The sequence below is a fragment of the Mugil cephalus genome, chromosome 8 (assembly GCF_022458985.1).
Source record: "Mugil cephalus isolate CIBA_MC_2020 chromosome 8, CIBA_Mcephalus_1.1, whole genome shotgun sequence".
Taxonomy (NCBI): domain Eukaryota; kingdom Metazoa; phylum Chordata; class Actinopteri; order Mugiliformes; family Mugilidae; genus Mugil; species Mugil cephalus.
Genome location: NC_061777.1, coordinates 25872178 through 25894394, shown reverse-complemented (window position 1 = coordinate 25894394; position 22217 = coordinate 25872178). Strand labels below are relative to the sequence as shown.

At 39.8% G+C, this 22217-nt stretch overlaps 1 protein-coding gene across 2 annotated transcripts in view; it reads left to right on the top strand.

The window, feature by feature from the left end:
- The window catches only part of arid3c (AT rich interactive domain 3C (BRIGHT-like)), a 61429-nt gene extending 54111 nt beyond the window's left edge, over window positions 1–7318 (top strand). For both annotated transcript variants that reach the window (XM_047593186.1, XM_047593185.1), the window contains exon 8: window positions 738–7318. In XM_047593186.1, coding sequence (XP_047449142.1) covers window positions 738–910 — 173 coding nt within the window. In that variant the 3' untranslated portion in view covers window positions 911–7318. The remainder of the gene's footprint in view (window positions 1–737) is intronic.
- Window positions 7319–22217: the final 14899 nt, after the last annotated feature.

The following is a 22217-nucleotide window of genomic DNA, read 5'->3' as shown; positions in this document are numbered from 1 at the left end:
ATGAGGCTTGTTGTCTTATGTGCCTACCGTGTGTGTGTGTGTGTGTGTGTGTGTGTGTGTGTGTGTGTGTGTGTGTGCACATAAACAGAGGTAGCTTGTAGCTTGAAGTAATTACTGCCTCTGGGCTTTAACGTAGGCTGTTCAACTGTGTGGCCATCACATCATATCTGAGCTCTTTCTCTGAGAGACAATGTTCAGCGATGGCGCTGTTGGTTTGATCCAGTTCATCCTGCCACAAGCTGACACTCACTTAAATCTGAAATAAAGACCATTAATTTGAAGATGACACTGTACATATGCAGTATGTTGTGGGAGAAATTTTATACCTTCGCTAATTACATTTATAGTCTTTTTAAAAAAATATATTTTTACTAAATTCTTATCATTTTAGAGGGCAATTTATTTCCTATGTTAAATTCCCAGTGGAAGTTTCTGCAGTCCATGGTGGATGGATAAAGCAGATGTCTAACCAACTTGCTTAAACACAAAATCTTTGACGTTAAAAATGAGTTTTAATGACTTCAGCTGAAATCTCTACCCAGAGTATTAGCATTAACACACTTATAATTAAGACACTATGCATACCCATTCATCCTACTGTCCCAAAACCACAGAGGAACAGTTTAACGTTTTCATGTCCTATACAGGGCAACTACATATGAGACTAACTCTGATAATGACAGTAGTAGTGAGGGATGGGCTTTGAGGCTGACTTTGACTAGATCTCTTCTCCACAGGCATCCTGTTTGCTCGGCAGTCGGCCATCGCAGGCATAACTGGACAACGTGTGAAACACAGCAACTGTCAGACTCAGGGAAAGAGCAGTCCCACACACTTCCAGCCCTCCTGCTCCTCTTCCTCGTCGTCCTCGTCCTCGTCACTCCATGGACACAGATACTCCTCCCCTTGAGTTTGCTGTCCCGTCCCGCCTCTTACCGCCTCAGCTCCCCGTCCCACACCAGATCCATTCTCTTCTCAAAGACAGCCGGAGACATGGCGGTCGGATCAGCAGCAGTCGTGTTTGAACGAGACTTTCTCTACATCAACTCTATCAGATTCCTTTAGGTCAGCAAACAAGACTGAAAAGCCGAAAACTACTCACAGCCAGTAATTTGATGAGAGATCTGCCTGTCCCCGTGTTCCACTCTTCCTGCTCTGAATTAACGTTGTGTTTGAGGACATGTGCCCTTTTATGTGTTGCCCTTCATGTCCTCAAAGACATCTGCTCAATACAGAACAGTTCAAATGTGGTCACCCGTCAACTTAAGGTGAACCTGAATGAAGCCAAACAAAGATTCCATTTGAATCGAAAGATGTGGCGTTTGAGCAGTTTTTCTGTGGGGTTTGTAGGCTTTCTGACCAACCTCAGAAATTCACTGTTTACAGGAGATACCAAAGAAGAAAAGAAACCTACGCCGGTTCAACGTGCCTGGCGATAATGATGAGCTTTAACGCCAGTCATCCAAGCTGTAGATGCTAGCATGGACACAAATAGACAAAGCACATCAGAAGTGGGAATCATCATGTGTTCTGTGGGATGGCCGTCTAGACTGCTTAGCAGGTTGTTCTCAGCTGATTCAGACTTTCCTCTGGACCGTTAGTGGTATGGGGATTTCTTTGTAGTCTAGTGTTGTGTCTTGAAGGTGTTCATCTCAGTCCACTGCAAACGAGCAGCTGGTGTTATATTGTGATCAGGCCCGTGGAACCAAGCACACTGTGTCCCATTCGCATGCCATTCTGAACATTATCGTGGTTTGTTTGAAAGGGATTCCCCAGAATTTAGTTTTCAGCGTTTCTTTTGGGTATACAATGACTTAGATGACCTTTGCGGACTTGTAAAGCAGAGTTGTATAATGACAAGCACCAAAAATATCAACACAAACATGTATTAAAGCCACATTTGATCCAGGGTCCTTCAACACATCAGGACCTCAAAATTGGGCGCTACAGTAGCCTACGTCACCCTAGCCTTGTGGCCTAAATCTGGAGGAAAAAGCTGATAGGGTTGCAGGATTTATTTTTCTTCATGAGGTTTCGGTTGCGTATTGCATTTGGGACACAACATTCAAAAAAAACAAAAAATCTTCCCACAGAGATGAATTTGGGCCACATGTATTAGCTTTAAGTATGTAAACTAGTGTTCATATGATATGTACTGCTGACCAGATAATTAGCTGAAAAGAGAATTATTATCATGTATCAGTGATGAAATATTCTGTTTCTAGCTACTAGCTGCTCAGTAACTAATCAAACCAGCCATGGTGTTTATGTAAAAATGCAAAGAGTTGTTCAGAGCTCTTTGGACACATACTTTTTTTGCCCCTTGTGATCACAAAATCAGTTCCACTTGATGACATGAGATAATCTCATCCCAGCATCAATTGTTTGTTCAGTTTAGATCACAAAGTATATTACAACCAATGTTGTTAGAAAATTCACAGGAGTACATTTCTAAAATGAGTGGTGACAAGTGTTGCTCCAGGCCAGTCACTTTCCTCATTCATTTAGGTAAATACTGCAGTCAGCATGATTGCTGCACTCTGTCGATTGTGGTCAGAAACACTTACAAAATCTCTGTCGAGGCCAAGTGCGGTCGGGCTGCAGTGTGTGAGACAGCGTTGTCCTTCAACGCAGTCCTCCACAGCACACACCGACAAAAGCCAGAACCACCATGTGGAAAATATTGGTGTAACACAAGAAGCAGAAGACTTGTAGTGATAGTGGACGAAGAGAGCCAGCAGGCGGCAGGGGACAGTAGAACAGGGCGCAGTCATCAGTCAACCAGAGGTTTTATACTTCAACTAGAATCCAAGTTTGTGTATTAGTAATGCACTTGTGTTTAGCATCTAACAACCTCTCCTACTTTCATTTTTCTTTTCTCTGCTTTCAGAAAGATATATATTTTCTTTATTTTGAAAGGGAAACGGGAACCAGTTTGGAGGTATGGGTTTCTAACGTGTCTGTTAAAGCATTTAGCCGCAGATTTTATTTATTGTGTTTTATATTTGATCCTGCAAACTCTGCATTCAGCTCCACCGCTTCGGCGAGAGTCACCTTGAGAGCAGATTCCTCACCGACCTGCTTGTATACATGGCATGTAGAGTGAAATATGAATACAAAATATACCTCATGAATTTCTTTTATTTTTATTGTGCATCCACTTGAAATCAATGTTTTACTGCAACGGATCACTGGATTATTTTTTTTCTTTTTCATATTTTGTATGATTATACCAAAGAAGGGAATATTTTATTGACACACATCTACCTCATTTGTTATAGACTGTGCCAATAAGCATGTCCACAATCTTATTCGCCAGTGTGCTCATGATGCTTCATATCCATGTATTTTGCGAGCACAAAATACTTTCCAGTAAAAAAGAGGGATAAAAGCAAAACAGCAAACAGTGGATTATACTAAAGAATGAAGCAATGCGTTCAAAGTGCTTTTTACATTGGGTGTTTTGCCAGCGCGACACCAAATGCCTTTTGTGGGACAGAGCAGAAGGGATGGATGTCATGAAATCACAAACACAAAGAGGAAGAAAAGCACCTTGAAACTATGAAGGGCCCTCATGTTCTGTTTGTGTGTGGGCCCTGAGGACGGTGGGATCAGTCTTAGGGCTGGACACGTCCTGCCATGAAGGAAGTTTGATTTAAAGCAACCGATCACATAAGGTTAAGAGAGCAGAGAAATCAATGAACGGGCAAATCGATGGACCAGCTGATATTCTTGTGTACTGTTTATCATATTGGTTGAAGTAACAAGATGTGAAAGATGTGTTTGAGCAGAAAAATCAGAATGTCAGTTCATGATATTCAGTCTGTTAATCGTCTGGGCTTGGTTGTACCAGCTCGACGTAAGAAAGTTAAGGTGCATTCACACTATGGGCATCAAAAGCTGGTGTTCTGTCAGTGGGGAGTGTCACCCCAGAGTCTGCTGATGTCATAGAAGCTTGGGTTTGGTTCAGACATTGACTGTAAATACAACGCTGGCGAAGCAAACACTTGATACGTCAGTGGAGCAACAACTCTTGGAGCTTTCACGTCACACGTCTCGTGTTCATCATGTTGACTCTTCACATTACCGTCTTTGACTGAAAATTAGTTCTAGCTTGTCACTCCCTCGCTGATAGTGTGAATGCACCGTAAGCCCTACGTTGAGTTCAGGTTCATCGCAGTGACAGTTACCATGGCTGTCATATTGCTATGGTTAATTACCTTATCTTAAAAGACTTGGCCAAAAAATAGATTAATATACGACTACCAAGCCTGAGTAATAAATACTTTTGTCCAAAATAAGCCTCAATCGCATCGTACACAATCTGAACCCTTTCTGAAAAGTGCTATCTACCATATATGGTTGAGAGTTTCCACTTTACACCTTGCTCTGTCTAGGAGTAAGATTTAGCCTCTAGACGGTGCAGCAGGTTTTAACTCCTGTAAAGTGTGTTTACGCCCAGCCTACTGTTACTGTCCGGTGTACGAGCAGCTGATGAAACCGGCCGTTGTTCCACAGCTTGTTCCAAACATTTAAACACTGGCCACATTTGCAACGGATCTGCTCAGGTCCATGACCCTATCTGAGACATTGCTTGCCGAAAGTAAATCGGCAGGCAATTTAAATTCTTGAGAGAAAGCAAACATTTGGAACTTTGATCCACTCCGCTGATAAAGCACTGTATGCTTTTGTCTGTCTTCCTCACTGTACAAGATTCTTCACGCAGACTGTTCACAGCTGACGATTTAAAATGCTACCAGTTCAGTTTCATGATGACAGTGTAGTGCTGCAGGCTAATTAGTGGTGATGAAACTAATAATATATTGTGTGACTGTATGTATATAGATGGTGATGTTGAAATTGTACAAACACAGTTGTGCAGCAGAGGACAATCCTCAGCCAATACGAAGAGCTGACTCTGACGTCAGCCGTGTTGTTAACGGTGGTTGTGCTTTATAATTCTTGTGTTTACTTGAAATGTGTTCTTTAGCAATCAGACAGATGTGCAGGTTGATCCAGCAAAGGTCTTATACACACTCTTGATGTTGTATCCTTGAAAAAAAACGTTTAATATTAAGAGATTTTTCATAGTAGCTGGACTAGAGAGATCTCCCTAATCTGAAAGCTGTGGAGCGTAGCTTCAGCCACGGTGATGTTCATATGGTCCCCTACTAAGACCTCAGATAGCATCCTTATTATCTTTGTCAGAAGCATGCACACGTTTCTCCTACCTTCGAAGAGCTGTAAAGTGGGATTTGTTTTCATGGATACCAGTGGGGTGTTCAATACATTTTCCCCTCTATGGACATTAGAATCTCCCTGGGACAGTATTCCAGTTTTTAACTAAGCACTTCTTTTAACCGTGACCATAATATGATTTATGATGGCAACGGGGGCAGCAGAAGTATGTCACTGACTAATATGTGTTGTTTTGGCTGTAGTTTAGTTGGAAAAAGTTCCGCCCAACAGCAGCTCTTCATTCTCCACAGCTACAACGTGTGCTGATACGTGGGGGTTGTAGTCCTTAGATCCATCTGCCGTACTAAAACGTGAACAAAAAAAAGTTGATTCAAAGTAAAGGGCACAGCTTGATGAACACTGAGATCATGGAAAGAGAATAGTTATTTCTTCCACTTTACAATTCTATAGCATATTTTCTTTTAAAAAAAAAAAGGGAAGTCCTTTTTGAGTTGACAAGCAGCTGCGAAGTAAGAAAAAAACATAATGTACTTCTACTATAGTAACGCTATGATTTCACAATTCCATTTCTTTGAAAGGGTAAATTGTGTATTTATTTTTTTACACGATTTTCAGAGGTGTGGAATCGAGTCACACAACTTGGATTCAACACAATTTTCATGACTTTAGGTGTACAAACCACTGGCTTGTGGCTACATTTGGACTTGATACTCCATCAAGATTAGAAAGCATACCACAGTATTTAAAATGCACGTCACTATTTTATTGTATATTATTATTATTACTTTTAAAATATGGACTTAACATTCACAGCAAGCTGAGTTGGGGCTCATTTTGTAAAACAAAACCAAAAAAAACAAACCAAAGTGATACGTTCACAGTGCTCTTTATGTCCATTAAGAATACATTGGAATTATGACAGTAGTTAAAAGGAAAAAAAAGCTATTTTTTACATTTATGGAACAAATGTTTATATATGCAAACATGTCTCAAATAGTTAGAATTAAACAGTGAGCCAGTAGTGACAAATAAATCTTGCTAGGATTTGGTACTTGACCCAGAAAATGACTCGGTCCCACCTCTACTAATTTTTTATTTTTTTTTTGCCATAAATGTTCTGAAGGTGGTTGCCCACCACCCGGCTCGGAGATATGTTGACTTGTCACAGAATATCCTGATTTATGTCTTACAAGAAAACCAACCATAGATTGTATATAGAGGTGGGTAAAGTGTCTCCCATGAAGCTTTGACAGAAGCTGTTCAGTTGGTGCTGGTTGTACAGTTTCCCTGCCTACAATTTTTTTGCAGCAGAAAGTTAGTCTGGAATTGGGCCAATCAAAAAATGGGAGTTATTTAGAGTCTTTAATCATGTCTGTTGTAAAAAAAAAAAAAAAAAAAAACTGACAGCAAAATAACTAAAGAACCAACAATTAGCATTTGTCTGTAAAACTGCGACAATCCTTTACTTCAGCGTGACTCATTTTGTTGATTTGAAACAGATCGTTAAAGTTACAGTCTTCACGATTTCCTCCCCGAGGGCTACTGTCAATCACTGCAGTCATAATGATGTCATTTCCTGTTTTATAGCTTCAAATGACTACTTAAAATGGAAGTTAGAAGAAAAACAATGTGGAGTCTGGTGTTGTAGTGGCTCATGTCTGATCCACTAACATGGAGGGCACACGGATTATGACCTCAACTGCAACAAGACACCAGCCTGAAATGCTTTGACTTTACTTTTACAAAGCTGTCAATTTGTCCATCTTCATATACAATCTATGATTAATACACCTGTTCTTTCGCTACTGTGAAAACTCAACATATAACACCTTAAAAATCTCCAAATCTCTAATCTCGACCCTGGTCCAAATCAGTGAGGACAGTGTTTTGTACTTCCATGGTCCAGATGTTCCTAATAGGTCAGCCTTGTCTTTTCCCTCTACCTGTACATACTGCTGAATGAGGCCAATCACCGAGCACTTCAGATAGCTGTGAGGCCTCAGCGTTGAATCACTGACATTCTCCTGACCAAAGAGTTTCTTAAGCTGTGACTGCACTCACTTTATTTTTAGGTTATAATCAACAGCAGAGCAAAGAGGAGGCAGCAGCTCTGCATGCAGAAAAAAAAAACAACAACAAAGAGTTAAATTGACTTATGTAATCAAATAACATGTTGCTTACTTTGTATTTTAGCTATGCCATGCTTGTAGTTTTTAGACACAAATTGCTTTATTAGCTGTGTATGGAACTTTAAATGTTTCTTTCCTTTCCTTTTTTGTTGGATGAATCCAGTGCATTATGGGAATGCTGGATTGTGGTGCTCAGGGGTTAAAAATGTACAAAAAGAAAAAAAAAAAAAAACAAGTTGAAAGATTTTCCTGTTTTGCCATTTCACTTGTAGCGTATTCAGAAATAAAATCATGCTTTTAACTTAAGTAAACAAGCTTTCTGTATGACTGTTGTTTCTGTCATTGTATTGTACTTTGTGCCTCATGATGCAGAACAGAGACAGTAAATGGTCTGCACGTTCAACCATTAACACGCTCACACACCAATGCTGGAATCTGCCATGCAAGGTACTCACCTACCACTGGGAGCAACCTCAGGTTAAGTGTCTTGCCCAAGGACACTTTGGCTGGCCAGGGATTAAACCACCATCCCTGCACTTAGTGGACAACCACTCTACCACCTATGATGACTTAAATGAACCTTCATATTTTGTACCATGTCCACTATGGAGCACCTTTCAAAAAATACCTCTGGATGGTCCTCTGACAAGTCAGAGCAACAACATATGTGACATTAAATGATTAAGGTATTCCTGATAAATTCCTTAATCGCTGTTAATTGTTCATCCTTTAAAATTTCTTCACTGTCTATATCTTTTAGAAAATAGGCAACTCCAAAAAACTCACTAATGGCAGCACTTGCTCAAACTATTTGATTGGCCCAACAGATCTTAGCTGCAGCGTAAGTAGTTCCCAACAGAGTAATTCCAGATCATCTTTACCCCATAAAACATTTGTAGATGGATGAGCCGATCTGGCTTCAGGTTCAACCAGCAGCAAAAACTCTCAAAACCTTACCGCAAAGTCTCTGGCTCCAAACACACAAGATGCACATGTATCCTCCACTTTTTAGCGTATATGTTGTACCTCAGGTAAAATTGCAGATTCTAAACTGCTCATTTCTACAGCACCACCTATTTTGTTGTAAGTAAGTCCCACCCCATGGTGTTGTCCATCAATGCATAAAACAATTCTCAAGACTCATTGCTGACCACACCATAAAAAGTCTACCTCCCACCTTTAATCCTCCACAGTTTGCTTGCAGAGCAAATAAATCTGTCACTTAGCTCAGAGTCACTCTGAACTACCAGGTAGCTACGTCAGGATGCTATCTGTCGACTACAACTAAGCCTTCGATATCATCATCCCACACAGTGTGCAAAGCCCTCTTTTATACTCTCTAAACACCCATGACTGTACTCCTACCCACCCTACCCACACTATTATAAAGTGGTTGGATTCGTCCATGCCGATGATGAGACAGCTTACAAGCATGGGGAGCTGTCTGAATGATGCAGTGCAAACTCTTTAACATGAAAAATGCCTATGTACACAACTGGATACTCCATGACTCTCTTACTGACTCTCAGTGACATGTATAACTACATCGCTACTACTCTTATGTCCATCACCACATAAAGAACACCAAAATGATTTGACTGGCCTTGCAGATGATTGCTGGAGCATAATCAGCTCCCAGCTCAGAGACCAATGATCAACATTGGTCTGGCTTCGAGCTGCATCCAGCCGTTCGGACGAGGTTTTATACAGCAAGGATTCTCCTGCAAAGGTCAAAGGATACAATAAGAGTCAACAGCCACTGAGAGATAAACGTGACTCTGTGTTTCAGATATCAATGGATTATTATTTAAAAACAACAATCTGTTGTCAATTAGTTGAATGGCACATGGAGCCATTTTGCTGAAAAGGAAATCAACTTTTATTTGTGGATCGTTGTTGCAGACCTGCTACAGACTGGGAGCGGTTCCACCACAGGCCATTTTCCATTATGGGGGGATTCATTATGGAGTGTGTTTCAACCAGTAGAGACAAATAAATATCTCTGCTCCAATTGTATAGTCCTTTTCATTCATTCACTCATTCATTCATTCACTCATTCATTTTCTGTAATTCATTCATTTCCACTGGTCCTCTGAAGGGTCACAGGAAGAATGAAACATATCCCAGCTGTCACTGGGCGAGAGGTGGGGGACACCCTGGACAGGTCTCAGAGCCATTTTGTTTTAAATAAATTCGACCACATGACACTCAGATGACACGTAGGACTACGTCACTGTCAGCCTTCTGTCCATCACCACATGAAGCACGGCCAAATGATTTGTTTGGCATAATCAGTTCCCAACAGAGAGACTCCAGACCAACTGGGACAAATGTGCCTTTACATTGACTTTGTTCTACACCTTTGAAGTTGAAGTGACTATTCTTCTGGCTCATATCATGATTTGTATACTAAAACAAAACACACTTTGTTTGTTTGCCTCTTAATTATTCTGCATTCATTCAATCATCCACCCATTCACTGGATTGCCATTGTATGACTGCATTCTATGTATGTGTCGTGAGCACAAGCTTTCATTTGATGAAATGTTACAGTTTACAGTGTTGTTCAGGTTTAATAAAACATGGCATATTCTGATGTCTTATTTAAAATAAACCTAAAGAACACTCTTTTCTACTCTCATCACGGTGACTGTAAAACGCTGATAATAAAAGAAGCAGAGACTTTTGCTTCATGTGACGAGTGGAAACTGCTATTCAGCAAACACATGCATTTCAGTTGAGTGCAGCATTAAGCAGGTAAAACGCTGTAAAGATTGGTTAATTAAGACTGAGAATCCTGATGTAATTAGGAGCGGTAAAGATTAGTGGCCATCAATGGTGCGTCTAAGATTTGCACTAATAGACTTATTATTGGGGCTTGCTGAATGTTACCATATACCTCTGAATAAACAAAACAAATTAGAAGCAGTCATCCAATAATGGGTTATCTTGTCAAGGGCTGACAGAAATCCATGCCCCTATAACACAGTGTTAATTTTATGCACCACTGACAAGCACAATGGTAATCAATAACACCACTATAAAATAAGGTGAGGCATCAATCTGCGGTGAAGGTGTTGGATGGAGCCGAGAGCAGAGTAGAGAAAAAATATCAGCAGTGTTTTGGGAGAAATTTACCAGTTGCTGGGGGCATAATGAAGCCAGTGTTACATCCAGATACTGACACAGCAGGGCCGAGGCAGGCTGATGACCTCCTCCCTGCTCCACTGTGAGATCAGCATCTTATTCCTGCTCAGAAAATAAACTGATAGCCTTCTCTGCAGACACGTGGCATACACTGGATGGGTGGGCTTTACTACGGCCTGTGGGAAGGCTCACAGCTTCATTTCTATGACCCATGATTTCCTTAAGAAAATCAATTGTATTTGACTCTCTGATTATAGTTCCCATTGAGAAAGCTAGCTGTCACTATCATTTCATATCATTGTCAGTGACAGTCTGCTTTTTCATAATGTAGATAGATAGATAGATAGATAGATAGATAGATAGATAGATAGATAGATAGATAGATAGATAGATAGATAGATAGATAGATAGATAGATAGATAGATAGATAGATAGATAGATAGATAGATAGATAGATAGATAGATAGTTCATATTTATGTCATTGGTCATCTGAACACAGTTGGACTATATGTGCAGGTACCCTCACCTATTTATCACGAGTCCAAATGTAAACTCCTGATATTCCCAAGGGCCTCATACTTTTGATTGCTGCTTTGCATTTCCTTCATTGAGTTCCTGGTCTAAAGTATGCTAACAGTTCTCCCCTGTGTCTATAAAGTCCATCAGAATTCTGCATGTTCTTATCCTGCTGTGGTGAGTTCCCACCTCTGTTCTTTTTGTTTTAAAAAACATTTTGCTCCCATCTATTATTGAGAGGGATAAAACCGCAGGTAAACCTCATGAGTTTGTTTGCTAAATTCTGTTGGAGCCCCAAGGAAACAGTCCAGATTAGTTTTCCCCCTCCACTGTCGTATAAAACAACATGCCAACCTCTAAAAATGGCAACATTAAAACGGTTAACAAACAAATGCTGCACCTGACATGCATCAGTTTAATTAGTTTTGGTGCCAGGCCTTCAAATCAATTATTTAAGACAAGCCTAATCACAACAATATTAGTTTAAGTCCTTCTATTTTTATTTTGAATATAACTCTTATGTATATTAATTTGTAGGGATTTGTTCCAGGCCTTTGTGCCACGCAGCTAAGTGTAAAACTGTGTGTCATCAGCTGATTGTTGTTTTTGGCTAATAAGCCATCAATATCAGAAACACTGAGTTTCCGTTTATCTCTCTCTCAGTGGATATTGATCCTGATGGTGACCTTTGACCTGGGCAGGAGACTCCCCGCTGTATAAAATCACCTCGTCTGTCAGGGAGGGATTTGCGGGGGTGATCTGGACGACTGGATGCGGCTCTGTCAATACCAATTAGCAAACTACTGCACACACCTGCAGATGCACACATCCTGACATATGTCTTAACCTAGCTTAGTGCAAAGGTTTGAGGGAGGGGAACTTTCCTTGTTCTCTTACTTCCTCCAGAATCTGTTCACCACCTTTTTTACCTGGCGCTAACAAATGCAAAACATTAGGAATAAAAGCAGCGTGAGGGCAGACGATGCTATTTCCATGTTTCAACTGAGGTCGTACTGACCAGCTTCCACGTGAAGGAATAACAGTGAAGGTTTCTTGTTTAGGAAGTAGAGTTGTCAAAGTTAGAGGCATAATGAGACCTTAACGTAAGTTCCTTTTGTTGCCTTGAACATGTGATTGTCACACACACACATTCTTGGATTGTGACATTCAACCCGATCCGTAGTTTGTTAACTTAGGAAGTGATGCAGGAGTAATGTTGTGGATAGAAGGTTCCTTGAGCAGAAATGGATAAATGAAAGGCAAGATCACTGTCAAATCCCTAGAAAACCAATGTTATTTGCACCTGTTGGTGACTGGTGAACAATAATGTGAATGAGTTACGTTGAATCTCAGATACCACCTAACATTCCAGTTCTCCAACTGCTCGCTAAAGTCAGACCATGCTGAGCATCCTTTACCTTTAGGCTTTTATTCTGGAGTACAGAAAACTCTGATCAATAACACACAGTTAAAGTATGAATATCTTGCCACTCCCACATTGAAAAGAGGATACAAAACTTAAAAAGTATCCCTTAAAAAAAAAATTTGTTTGTGGTTAATGGAAATCATGCAGTTTCATAATTAAATGTTTCAGTCGATACTAAAAAGAGAAACTTCACTTTATAGTAACACTGGCATAGCCTGAAAGTCAGCCTGTCTCTGTTCTTCAGGAATTCAAACAGTTAACAAATATATGCTGCAAATGACATTTGACTGACACGCATCAGTTTAATTTATTTCGCTATCAAGTCTTTAAATCAACCATTTAAGACAAGTATAAACAGAAAAGGTATCACTTTTAGTCATTTTATTTTTAACAGAAATTTCTCTTTCAACTGCTTTGTCCTCGTCATAATAGTTATGGTAAATGATAAGTGGTCTTGCTTTTATATATCACCTTTACTACTTTACTACCTATTGGTACTCAAAGCACTTTGACAGTCACATCTACCCATTCGCTCACACAAACACACATTCCCACACCAGTGTCAGTTGCACTCAGAGTAGCTGGGGGTTCAGTGTCTTGCTCAAGGACACTTCAGCATGTGGCACATTACGGTGATCGAACTGCAATTGAGGTTTCTACAGATTTATTTCAGTCCTGTGCCATTTAACTTATTGACAAATGACTGTTTTTGACTAATAAGCCGTCAATATCAGAAACACAGAGTCTCTGCTTATCTCTATCTAAGTGGATATTGATTGTGATTGTGACCTCTGACTCTGGGCGGGAGACTCCTCTATAGGAAGAATAAAATCACCTCGTCCGTCAGGGAGGGTGATCTGGACGACTGGATACAGTTGGAGGCCAGACTGACTTCAGTCACCAACAAATGTTTTACAGGAAAACTGAAGTCTATCCAATGAGAACTGATTATTGCTGGGCCAGTCAAACCATCTGGAGGGCGATATGTGGTGATGAGAGAAGACTAACAGCCACGCAGTCATATGAGCGCTGTGGAGATGAAAAAGTATTAAGGTTCTGATTATTGTAAAGTTACATGCAGAAGTATTTTTTCTCTGCATTGATTGAATCTCCATCATGAAATCCAAATGGTTTGTGTTGTCATACAATGAAGACATAACTGTGACGCCTTTTTCCACATTATTGTTATGTTGTTATACTGTTGTTATTGTTAGACACCCTCGTCACTTGCCCTGCCTTTCTTTTCATTCATCAGGTGAGACAAGGCACACTACAGAATTTATAGATGAAACAATCTTGGACGTCTTCTTGAGGCACCGTGAAAATAAAAGGGTGAGGGAATGTTTTCCATTCACTCTCAAGGTTATGACAGACAATCCGAAGCAACCTGAACACAAATGTCTGCTGTGATTAGAAATGATGTGGAGAATGCCTTTAATCAAAAAGAACTTCACTGATATACCTCATGGTTCAGCTGTTGTTGCTTTAGAATTCAGAGTCACTATTTGTCTTTAAACCCCTTTAGTGCTTATTCAGATTCATACTGGCAGTAGGATTTTCTGAAAATGTGAAAAACCACTGTTTTAATCACATCCTTGATCTTGCTCTGACATATGGAGGATTTCATAGTATGCTATTGGTGCTTCTCCTGCATACATAGAAAAGAGAACCATGAATCACTGGAGGTTACAGTGTGCAAATGCATACTTAGAAGACAATACAAAAGCTGTGGTAGCTAGTTGGATGTCTTCTATTTTTACTCAAATAACACTTACAAACCTTTATCAATGCATTAGTTACACTAGTGTAATATTTAGTTAGTGCTGAAACTGCATCAGAAAGGTTGTAATCAACTGAATGATCATTTTGGAGGATAAACTTTTTTTGTCTAAGTCATTTCATTTTTGTATTTATCTTTTAATCTGTTTCTTTTTACCACCACTCAGAGAGAGTCTACTTCTGCTGCTACAACAAACTTTGCTTTATTTATATGCCTCTATTTCCTGCTATTTAGTTACTATTTAGTTATTGTCCAAGCCCATAAAGTAAAAGAAACTATGCTCACAAGACAGTTTATTAGGTACACTAGTCACAATGAATGCTTTCTACAGTTCTGCATTTAATGTCCCTTCACAACTGTTTTAATGTCCAGTTTTTACTGAAATAGTGGCGTAAAGGAGGTAAATTAATTGGATGATCATTTTGGAGGATGTTTGTGTTATTTAGCCTTTCCCACTGACTAGTGGGACATCACTAGTGAGATTTAGTGTAAGTTTAAGTCAAATTCACTAGTAAACCAAATTAAGCGGGAAGGTCAATATTCATACATATGAACTGCCTTGTACTGAAGGATATAAATCCGACTAAGGTGACAATAAATCTGTTTGTATCCCACTAATAGATATCAAATCTGAGATGTTTTAGTAATTTTTAGCATTTTAGCAGTAGGCTATATACCTTTTTCATGAATCACTTATCCTGACCTGGACCCCCAATTCTACACAGGCATACAGGGACTGAGAACTTTCTTTTCAGAAAAACTCACACTACAAAACAATACAATTTGATACTAGTCCGAACCACAATCTCCTAAATAAAAACACGATAAAATTAACAGTTCTCGTTATTTCAAATAAATAATTAGAATCCAATCATTTTCATCCTGTACCTAATGTTTTGGCACTTGAAAAGGAGCTTTCAGATGTCAAATACTAATTTAATCAATTGCATCTATTGCTATAAATAAAACATCTTAATAAGTGAAACATCATCATCATATAAACTGCATGGAGGTTATATCCAAAAACATTAAAGAAGGGAAACTGGACTTGTAGAATTTCTTGAAGACGTTTCATCTGAGTACCTCCTTCTGTTTTAAACACTGGTGGGAGTTGGAACATCTGTGAGTGTAGACCATCAGAAACTTGCACGGCTAGTGTCTGTTAATGGCTAGATGCTCACCTGTCGTTAATGAAGGCTGACTTATATCGATGCACTTACACATCCACTGACAGCAGAATCAAAAGATTGGACAGACATAAAACATAGATATAGATGGATATAAAAGACAAATTATAAATACCATAAGAACTGATTTCAGCTGTTTGAAAACCGTCTGGAAATGTGCCACATTTATCAAACTAATAAAACATAATCTGAACACTGTTAGTCCAACAAAAACCTGTAATGACGACAGTGCGGCTATTTAAAATTTCATTTCCTGCTTTGCATTACAAATCCACACCAGCAGACCAGAAGGGGACGACAAGGGCTCCTGAACGAGGGGCTCCGTCTTGAGTGCACCTGCCAGTGTGTCCAGTGGACTGGTGGACATGGAACATTTAATATGCAAATACGCTAAAAGCACACAAAGAGGCAGCTGGAGCTCGGTACTGACGAATGTCTCCGCAGCTAAACTGCTGACAGGCTCACAAACACAGCTGTGGGTCTGCTTTGCCTGACAAATAAATGGAGACAGATCCCGGTCATGGATGCTGCTACTGCAAAAAACAAGAGGGACACGGTGAGGGTGGACAAACAGTCTCTTTAAGTCCATCCTGTCTCCATGCCTGTCCACTGGATCTATGCTGTAGTTGCTGAGACGCAGTCTAACACAGACGGACAGATTAACAACTTCAGTCTTTGTTTTATGAGGCCACTGGGCAGAATGAAGATGGACATGGTGAGGTAATTAACACACAAACAGTGACTGGTGAGGAGGGTCAGCAAAGGCGTTTCACTGACCTCTTCTGGTGGAAAGTTTCAGTTCGGTTGTGATGCCGGGTGATGCCGGGTGATGCCGGGTGTGGTCAGAAGTGTCTTCAGCCGCATCACGCTGCACTTGAACCTCACAACATATAGAAGACCATTCCAACACGTGAGGTATGATAAAAAAAAAAAATAATAATAATAAAATAAGATTATCAAATCAGTCTTACTACAATCAGTCTTACATCTGAAAAAGATTCAGGTCTAACAAGAGAAAACCTCCTATTTTTATTCCGTTTTTTAATTAAATTTAAAGGAAACCAGTCACGTCTGTGAAGGTTCTGTCTCATGCAGGTTATGGTACATCCACAGAAATAACCTGAAATAAATAAGACCATCTGGACTGGTAGACATTCTCAAAGACATTTTATCCAAGTCTTCAGCTCTAATAGACCAGTGGGAGTTGACAATTAACAGTTTGCAATTTTCCTTTATGGGATTTAAGACTAATGTAAGACTCCTGGTTGTTAAATGTGTGAATGTGTGTGTGTGTGTATAAAAGCTAGAAATAAAAACAACAGAAATAACAGTTGCACCGAGCCACCTGGTTTAAGCGATGAGCATGTTATTGTCCGACTGGTTTTATCCATAACTGTTCACTTATAGCAGGCCACGAGGACAGATGCTGACAGCTTAACAAGGCTCCCAGACGGATGATGGGAGAGGGAAGCTCCCAGAGGAGGAACTTTTCCAGCGTCAGGCGCGCCTAACAAGCCTCACTGAGAGCAACGGCTGCTGCTTCGTTCCACCAATAATTGGGATCTCGCCTCTGTCTGCCAGTGGACGCAGGCAGCATCTCCCACTTCTTTGTGAAAACTGCGGAAGGGCTTCTCTGTTGTTGTTGAAATTAAGGGCATTTAGCTCATCCTCCGTTTCTTCAAGAGGCTGCTTTAGGTTGTGAGTGAGATCAGATGGTTAAGGTGGAACTTTTTAGTGGCGATGTCCAGGCCAAAATATGTGTGTTTGTGCAAATTAAATCTGACCAGTCTCGTCTTAGCCACAATCATTTGAGGTACTCTCTAACGCCAAGTGTATCATGTCTGATCCATGAGTCTCTGAGGCCTCTGCACCACCCACATCATCAATACCTCCATACCTACCTGGAAAACCTGCTGAATACTATTTGGTACTTGTCATCTGCCCCCTGGTGGCAGGCCCCTCACTCACTGACTTTCTATTGCTCTGCAGGGAAATCTTTGCTAACTTTGAGAAGGATATCATTTATGTTGTTACCGATATTTCAATATGAATATTTACTTTACTGAATTCATTTATAATTACTCCATACAGTATAGTATGTACACATATGAAGTAGTCTGCATTATGGCTGCCACAATGTCAACTAAGTGTAATTCTAACTTAATTAAATTGACTGTTTAAAGGATTAAAATGTTATCTTGAAAAATAAAAAAATTAAAAAAAAAAAAATCATTCATTCCATATTAGTGGATTTTTTTTCAGATATGTATGTGTGAACCTAAGGATGCAGAAGTTCACTTACTGTCTTTTGTCGTCCTCACTTTTCACTAACACCATTAAATGACTATCATAATCTATATAATATATATTTACCAGTTCAGGGAAGAAATTTAGAGAGACAAACATTAGTAAATCTGTCCATATTTTCACAAGTAAGGACTGAAACAGTTTTTTGTTGTTGTTGTTGGCGAAAAAATAAGGTCATTAAAAGGATCCTGCCCCCTGGTGGAAATATCCATGCTCTGCAGTCAGTAGAAGGCCCTTCACTGACTGACTTTAAAAAACATTTGTTTGGAAAGCTTTGCTAATTTTGAGAAGGATATAATTCATGTTGTTACTGATATTTCAATATGTACATTTACTTTATTGAATCAACTTGTAATCAATTCATGCTTTATACACCGTATATCAAAAAATTGTGTATAAAATTGTGTTGAAAATTTGCAGTTAGATGTTGTTTCTATAGTGTATTTCATGGCGCCTGCCACAATGTTTTTTTTTTTTCTTTTTTCAAATTTAGTTAAATGAGCTCAAAATGCACATGAATTTATTCCATACTAGTGGAATTTTTTAGATATTTACATCTCTTAGAGTCAATCCGATGTTGCAGATTCACTTGCCTTCACTTTGTGAAAGCTGCACAAAAGACTGTTGGAGTCAACCTCTCAACAACAACAGACATTTACACCTCCAGATGCAGGAAGAGGGCAACCTGCATGAGGAAGGACCCCACCCACCCAGCACACGCACTCTCTGCCACCCTCCCCTCAGGCAAGAGGCTGCAGAGTATGAAGAGCAGGGCCAGAAGCTGTAAGACTGTTAAACTCTGGTGAAGCCGTGTGATTTGCACAACTCAAGTGTTTTGCACATTTATTTTTTTAAACAGTTTAAGCCCTCCTCATACTTGCTGACTGTCATTACATCTGTAAATGGGACATTTCTGTTCATTTTTTCCCCCCTTGTATTTTTGACAACAGGAAAACAAACACCTAGGCATTGAACATAACTTCAACTCAACCTTCACTGAGTTCATGCCTGGCAATCAAACCTGATTTCCCAAGCTGGCCTCTGCTTTCTTTCTCCTTCTCTCCTCCACCGGTGTCCTGCAGCCGCCCTCCGGTCGTCATCTGGCCTGACGTGTTCCACGTACAATGATTAATTGGCCCTTGTGGGCCCCTGACCATGTCACAAACATTAAAAAATTCCCCCAGTTGACAGGTGGTCACTGTGGGGGATGTTATAGCGTTAGGTTTTCTCTCACATTCAAGCTCCAAATTGAAGAGAAGCCATGGAGGTCAGAGTCAGGTGTTTGAGGGTGGTGGGCGAAGTGGGGCCTAGCCTTTTTGAAGCCAAATAAGATCACACTGAAAGACCGTTTACTGATGGAAAAATAACGTCAACGTGGGTCTTGACATTAATTTCAACAGTAATTCAGTCAGAATCGCTGGTTAAGAGGCCATGAATGGATTTGGATGTGAAGTTTTCAGTCCATTTATCAGCTCCAGCTGATTACATTGAAAATCATACTCTGGACGTGAGGCAGCTGACTTGAAACTAATTTAACATCTGAGTCTATTTGCTGCTCTGATCCAATGTGGACAGTAAAAGAAAAAAAAGATATGATCACCCTATTGATGTACTGTTTCTTTAATGTAAAAAAGTGTTTTGTTTACATACTTGACCATGATTACCACCCTGTGTTTCTATGAAGGCCCTTGTCCCACCCAAACTCTCCCTCTAGCCTGTGCTCTGTGGGAGAGGTGAGCAGTTTACTTCATTCTATTGCCTTCTTGAGTTTTATTGGGCCTCACTTCATGGGTTAATATGAATATATGTATTAGTGTCATGTCCACATTTTAGGGGCTCACTTGAGGAAGGTCAAAGCAGATCATTATTGTTTTTGTTTCATCTTTATCGTCAGGTATGTTTCCATGTTGCATCATTTTTTTTATGCTACTGTGCTCATGCCTTCGTACTCTGTGGTAGTGAGGCTCGCTGGAAAGAGATCAAAGCAGATCATTATTGTTTTTTTTTCGTCAGATAATAAAGAAGCTTGGTCTCCTTTCTCCTTCTCAAAACAAAAAAAAAAGAAACAAAAAAAGGAGGAGAAGCCAATTAAAGGTCCTTTAAGGTCTTTCAGAACTAAAAAGCTACTTGAATGAAAAATATTCAAGAAAACCCTCCACGTCAACCTTGTGTCATTTTAAATTTGCTGATTTAACTACTAATATAATTTGTGTTGTTTCTATTAACCGTGTTCGTACTGTAAATAAATCAATGGTTCATATCCCTCTAGGATGAGTCGCCTCAAACGGGCTGCTCAAGGTTTGTTCCTGTTAAAAGGGGGTTTTGAATCTTCACTGATGAATAGAATGCGTCTAAGGCTGAGGATGGTGTGACTGAGCTAGCACTGCCCTCCTGTGGAAGAGAAGAAGAAGAAGAAGAAGAAGAAGAAGTAGGAAATAGTTTAGTTTAACCTACTTCTCATGAATGCAAATACCAGAGTTGTATGCAAATATGGTCACCTGGTGCCACCACAACTTTGATACTACTTTGATCAGTGGCTCTACAGTGGAGCACGACACAACATTGATGAATAAAAGATCTAATGGACGGACAAGCAGAGGAGCAGGGTGGCTGGTGGTGAAGTTAATTGGCAGGGCTAACAAATGCATAATACTTATAAAATAGTTACCACACTAGGAAAAGAAACATCACCCACAATACACACAGTACATCAAAGATCATTTTTCAACTTCTTATATTTATTGAATGACAAGATTGTGCAGTTTGAACCTGAGATAGTAGATTATAATATCATAGTATGAAAACACAAACACCTGCAAAACGTTGCACTGCTCCAAATCCTCTCTGTGGATTCGTATGGTCTCAGGATATCCACCAACTGAAGACATCATTGTGTCTTCTTTTAAAAAGCAGCTGAAGGGACAATCAGAGGAACCTGGTACCATCAGAAAGTTCTTCGCAGCAATAGGCAGAGCTTTCTCCAAGACTACAGTCGGCCCCCACGGTACTGGTGTCTGAAAGCTCAACATCTACATCATCAGTGGTAAATATTTTTTGTATGTATTTACTGTTAGACCGATACTTGCAGAAATAAAATGTCTATCGTTTCTATTGTTTTACCTTATTGTTTTGCACTGCAACACCCAATTACCCCACAGGAATAATTAAATCTTATCTTATCTTCCTAGACAAATCCACCACAGAGCTCAAACAGGAGGTTCCCCACTTCCCCTCCCCTTCCTCTCCACTGATTGCTGCCGGTCAGAGAGCAGTGGAAGAGGGGGTTACCTGAATGTGGGGCGATTCCTGTCCCTGCCTGTTTGTGGGTTTAACTTCTCCTCTGCTGGAATGCGCTAGACGGAGACCAGTGGAGCAGGACGACGCCAGGATTTGAGCTCATATTGTCATCTCGATGGACACCAGTATCACCGAGCACCTAGAGGGCCAGGGATCAATTCATCTGCAACCTATTACAAAAAGAATAATAAAAAAAAATAATAATAAAATGTTTGTATTTCTCTTTGTGTCAACAAGTTAAATAAAACTCCATACCTTGGATTCAACAAAATAAAAGATAATAAATAATATAATAAATATTTAAAACAATATATGCAGTAATACTCTATAAGCATATAACTCTATTACCTGTGAAATTAAAAAGAAAATGTTTATTTTATTTTAAAAAATACATACATATATTTAAATGTATGGGTCAAACACAATTATTTCCCCTCTACAATAACAATTATATATTTTTAATTTCTTTATCTATTTTGAAGCTCCATGCCATTAGCTGATGCACTGGTGCAGTATTTGCAGTCTAATAATGCTGTGATGGCTGGTCCAACTTTTCCTCTTAAGACAAATGGATTACAAATCAAGTAATCCACCTTGTTCATGCTGACGCCACCACAGCTTAACTTCTTCTCCCTCCTCCCACTCTGACACCAGCAGCACTTTTGACAAATGACCAGTGGCCGAGGGCTGACTGGATTTAACCAAAATGATCAGTGAATAACGGGAGCGTGACATGACACTTGTCAATTATTTTCAAGAATAAATGAATGGAAACAGACCGAGGGGTCAAGGGGCTGTAATGAATCAGATTCTATGTTTTTCTTTTGACTTTTTGGTGCTGTTGCTACCATTGGTTTCACCAAAACTTAAAACAGTCTATTATAAGTTATTTAAAAAATTATAATAATAATTCTCCTCTTTTTGTGTTAGCTTGGGAGGGCTTAGCCCTATTAGCCCATTTACACCAGCCGTCCCTGCAGAGGAGGGATGAATGATGGGAGTGAAGGGAGAAAATGAATGTGGAGGTTGTCTAGTCGGGCTCCTACTGGCTCCTTGACGTTAGTGGTCAGGGCGAAGACTGAGATAGTGGCTGAAAAGAGAATTGGGAACTGGGTTATGGCTGTGTCAGGTAGGAGGCTGAAGAGCATGGGGACATGGGCATGAGGAAGTGATCCTTATTTCCTAGGAGCAACCTTCAACAAATACAAAATCTCCAAGACTCAACAAA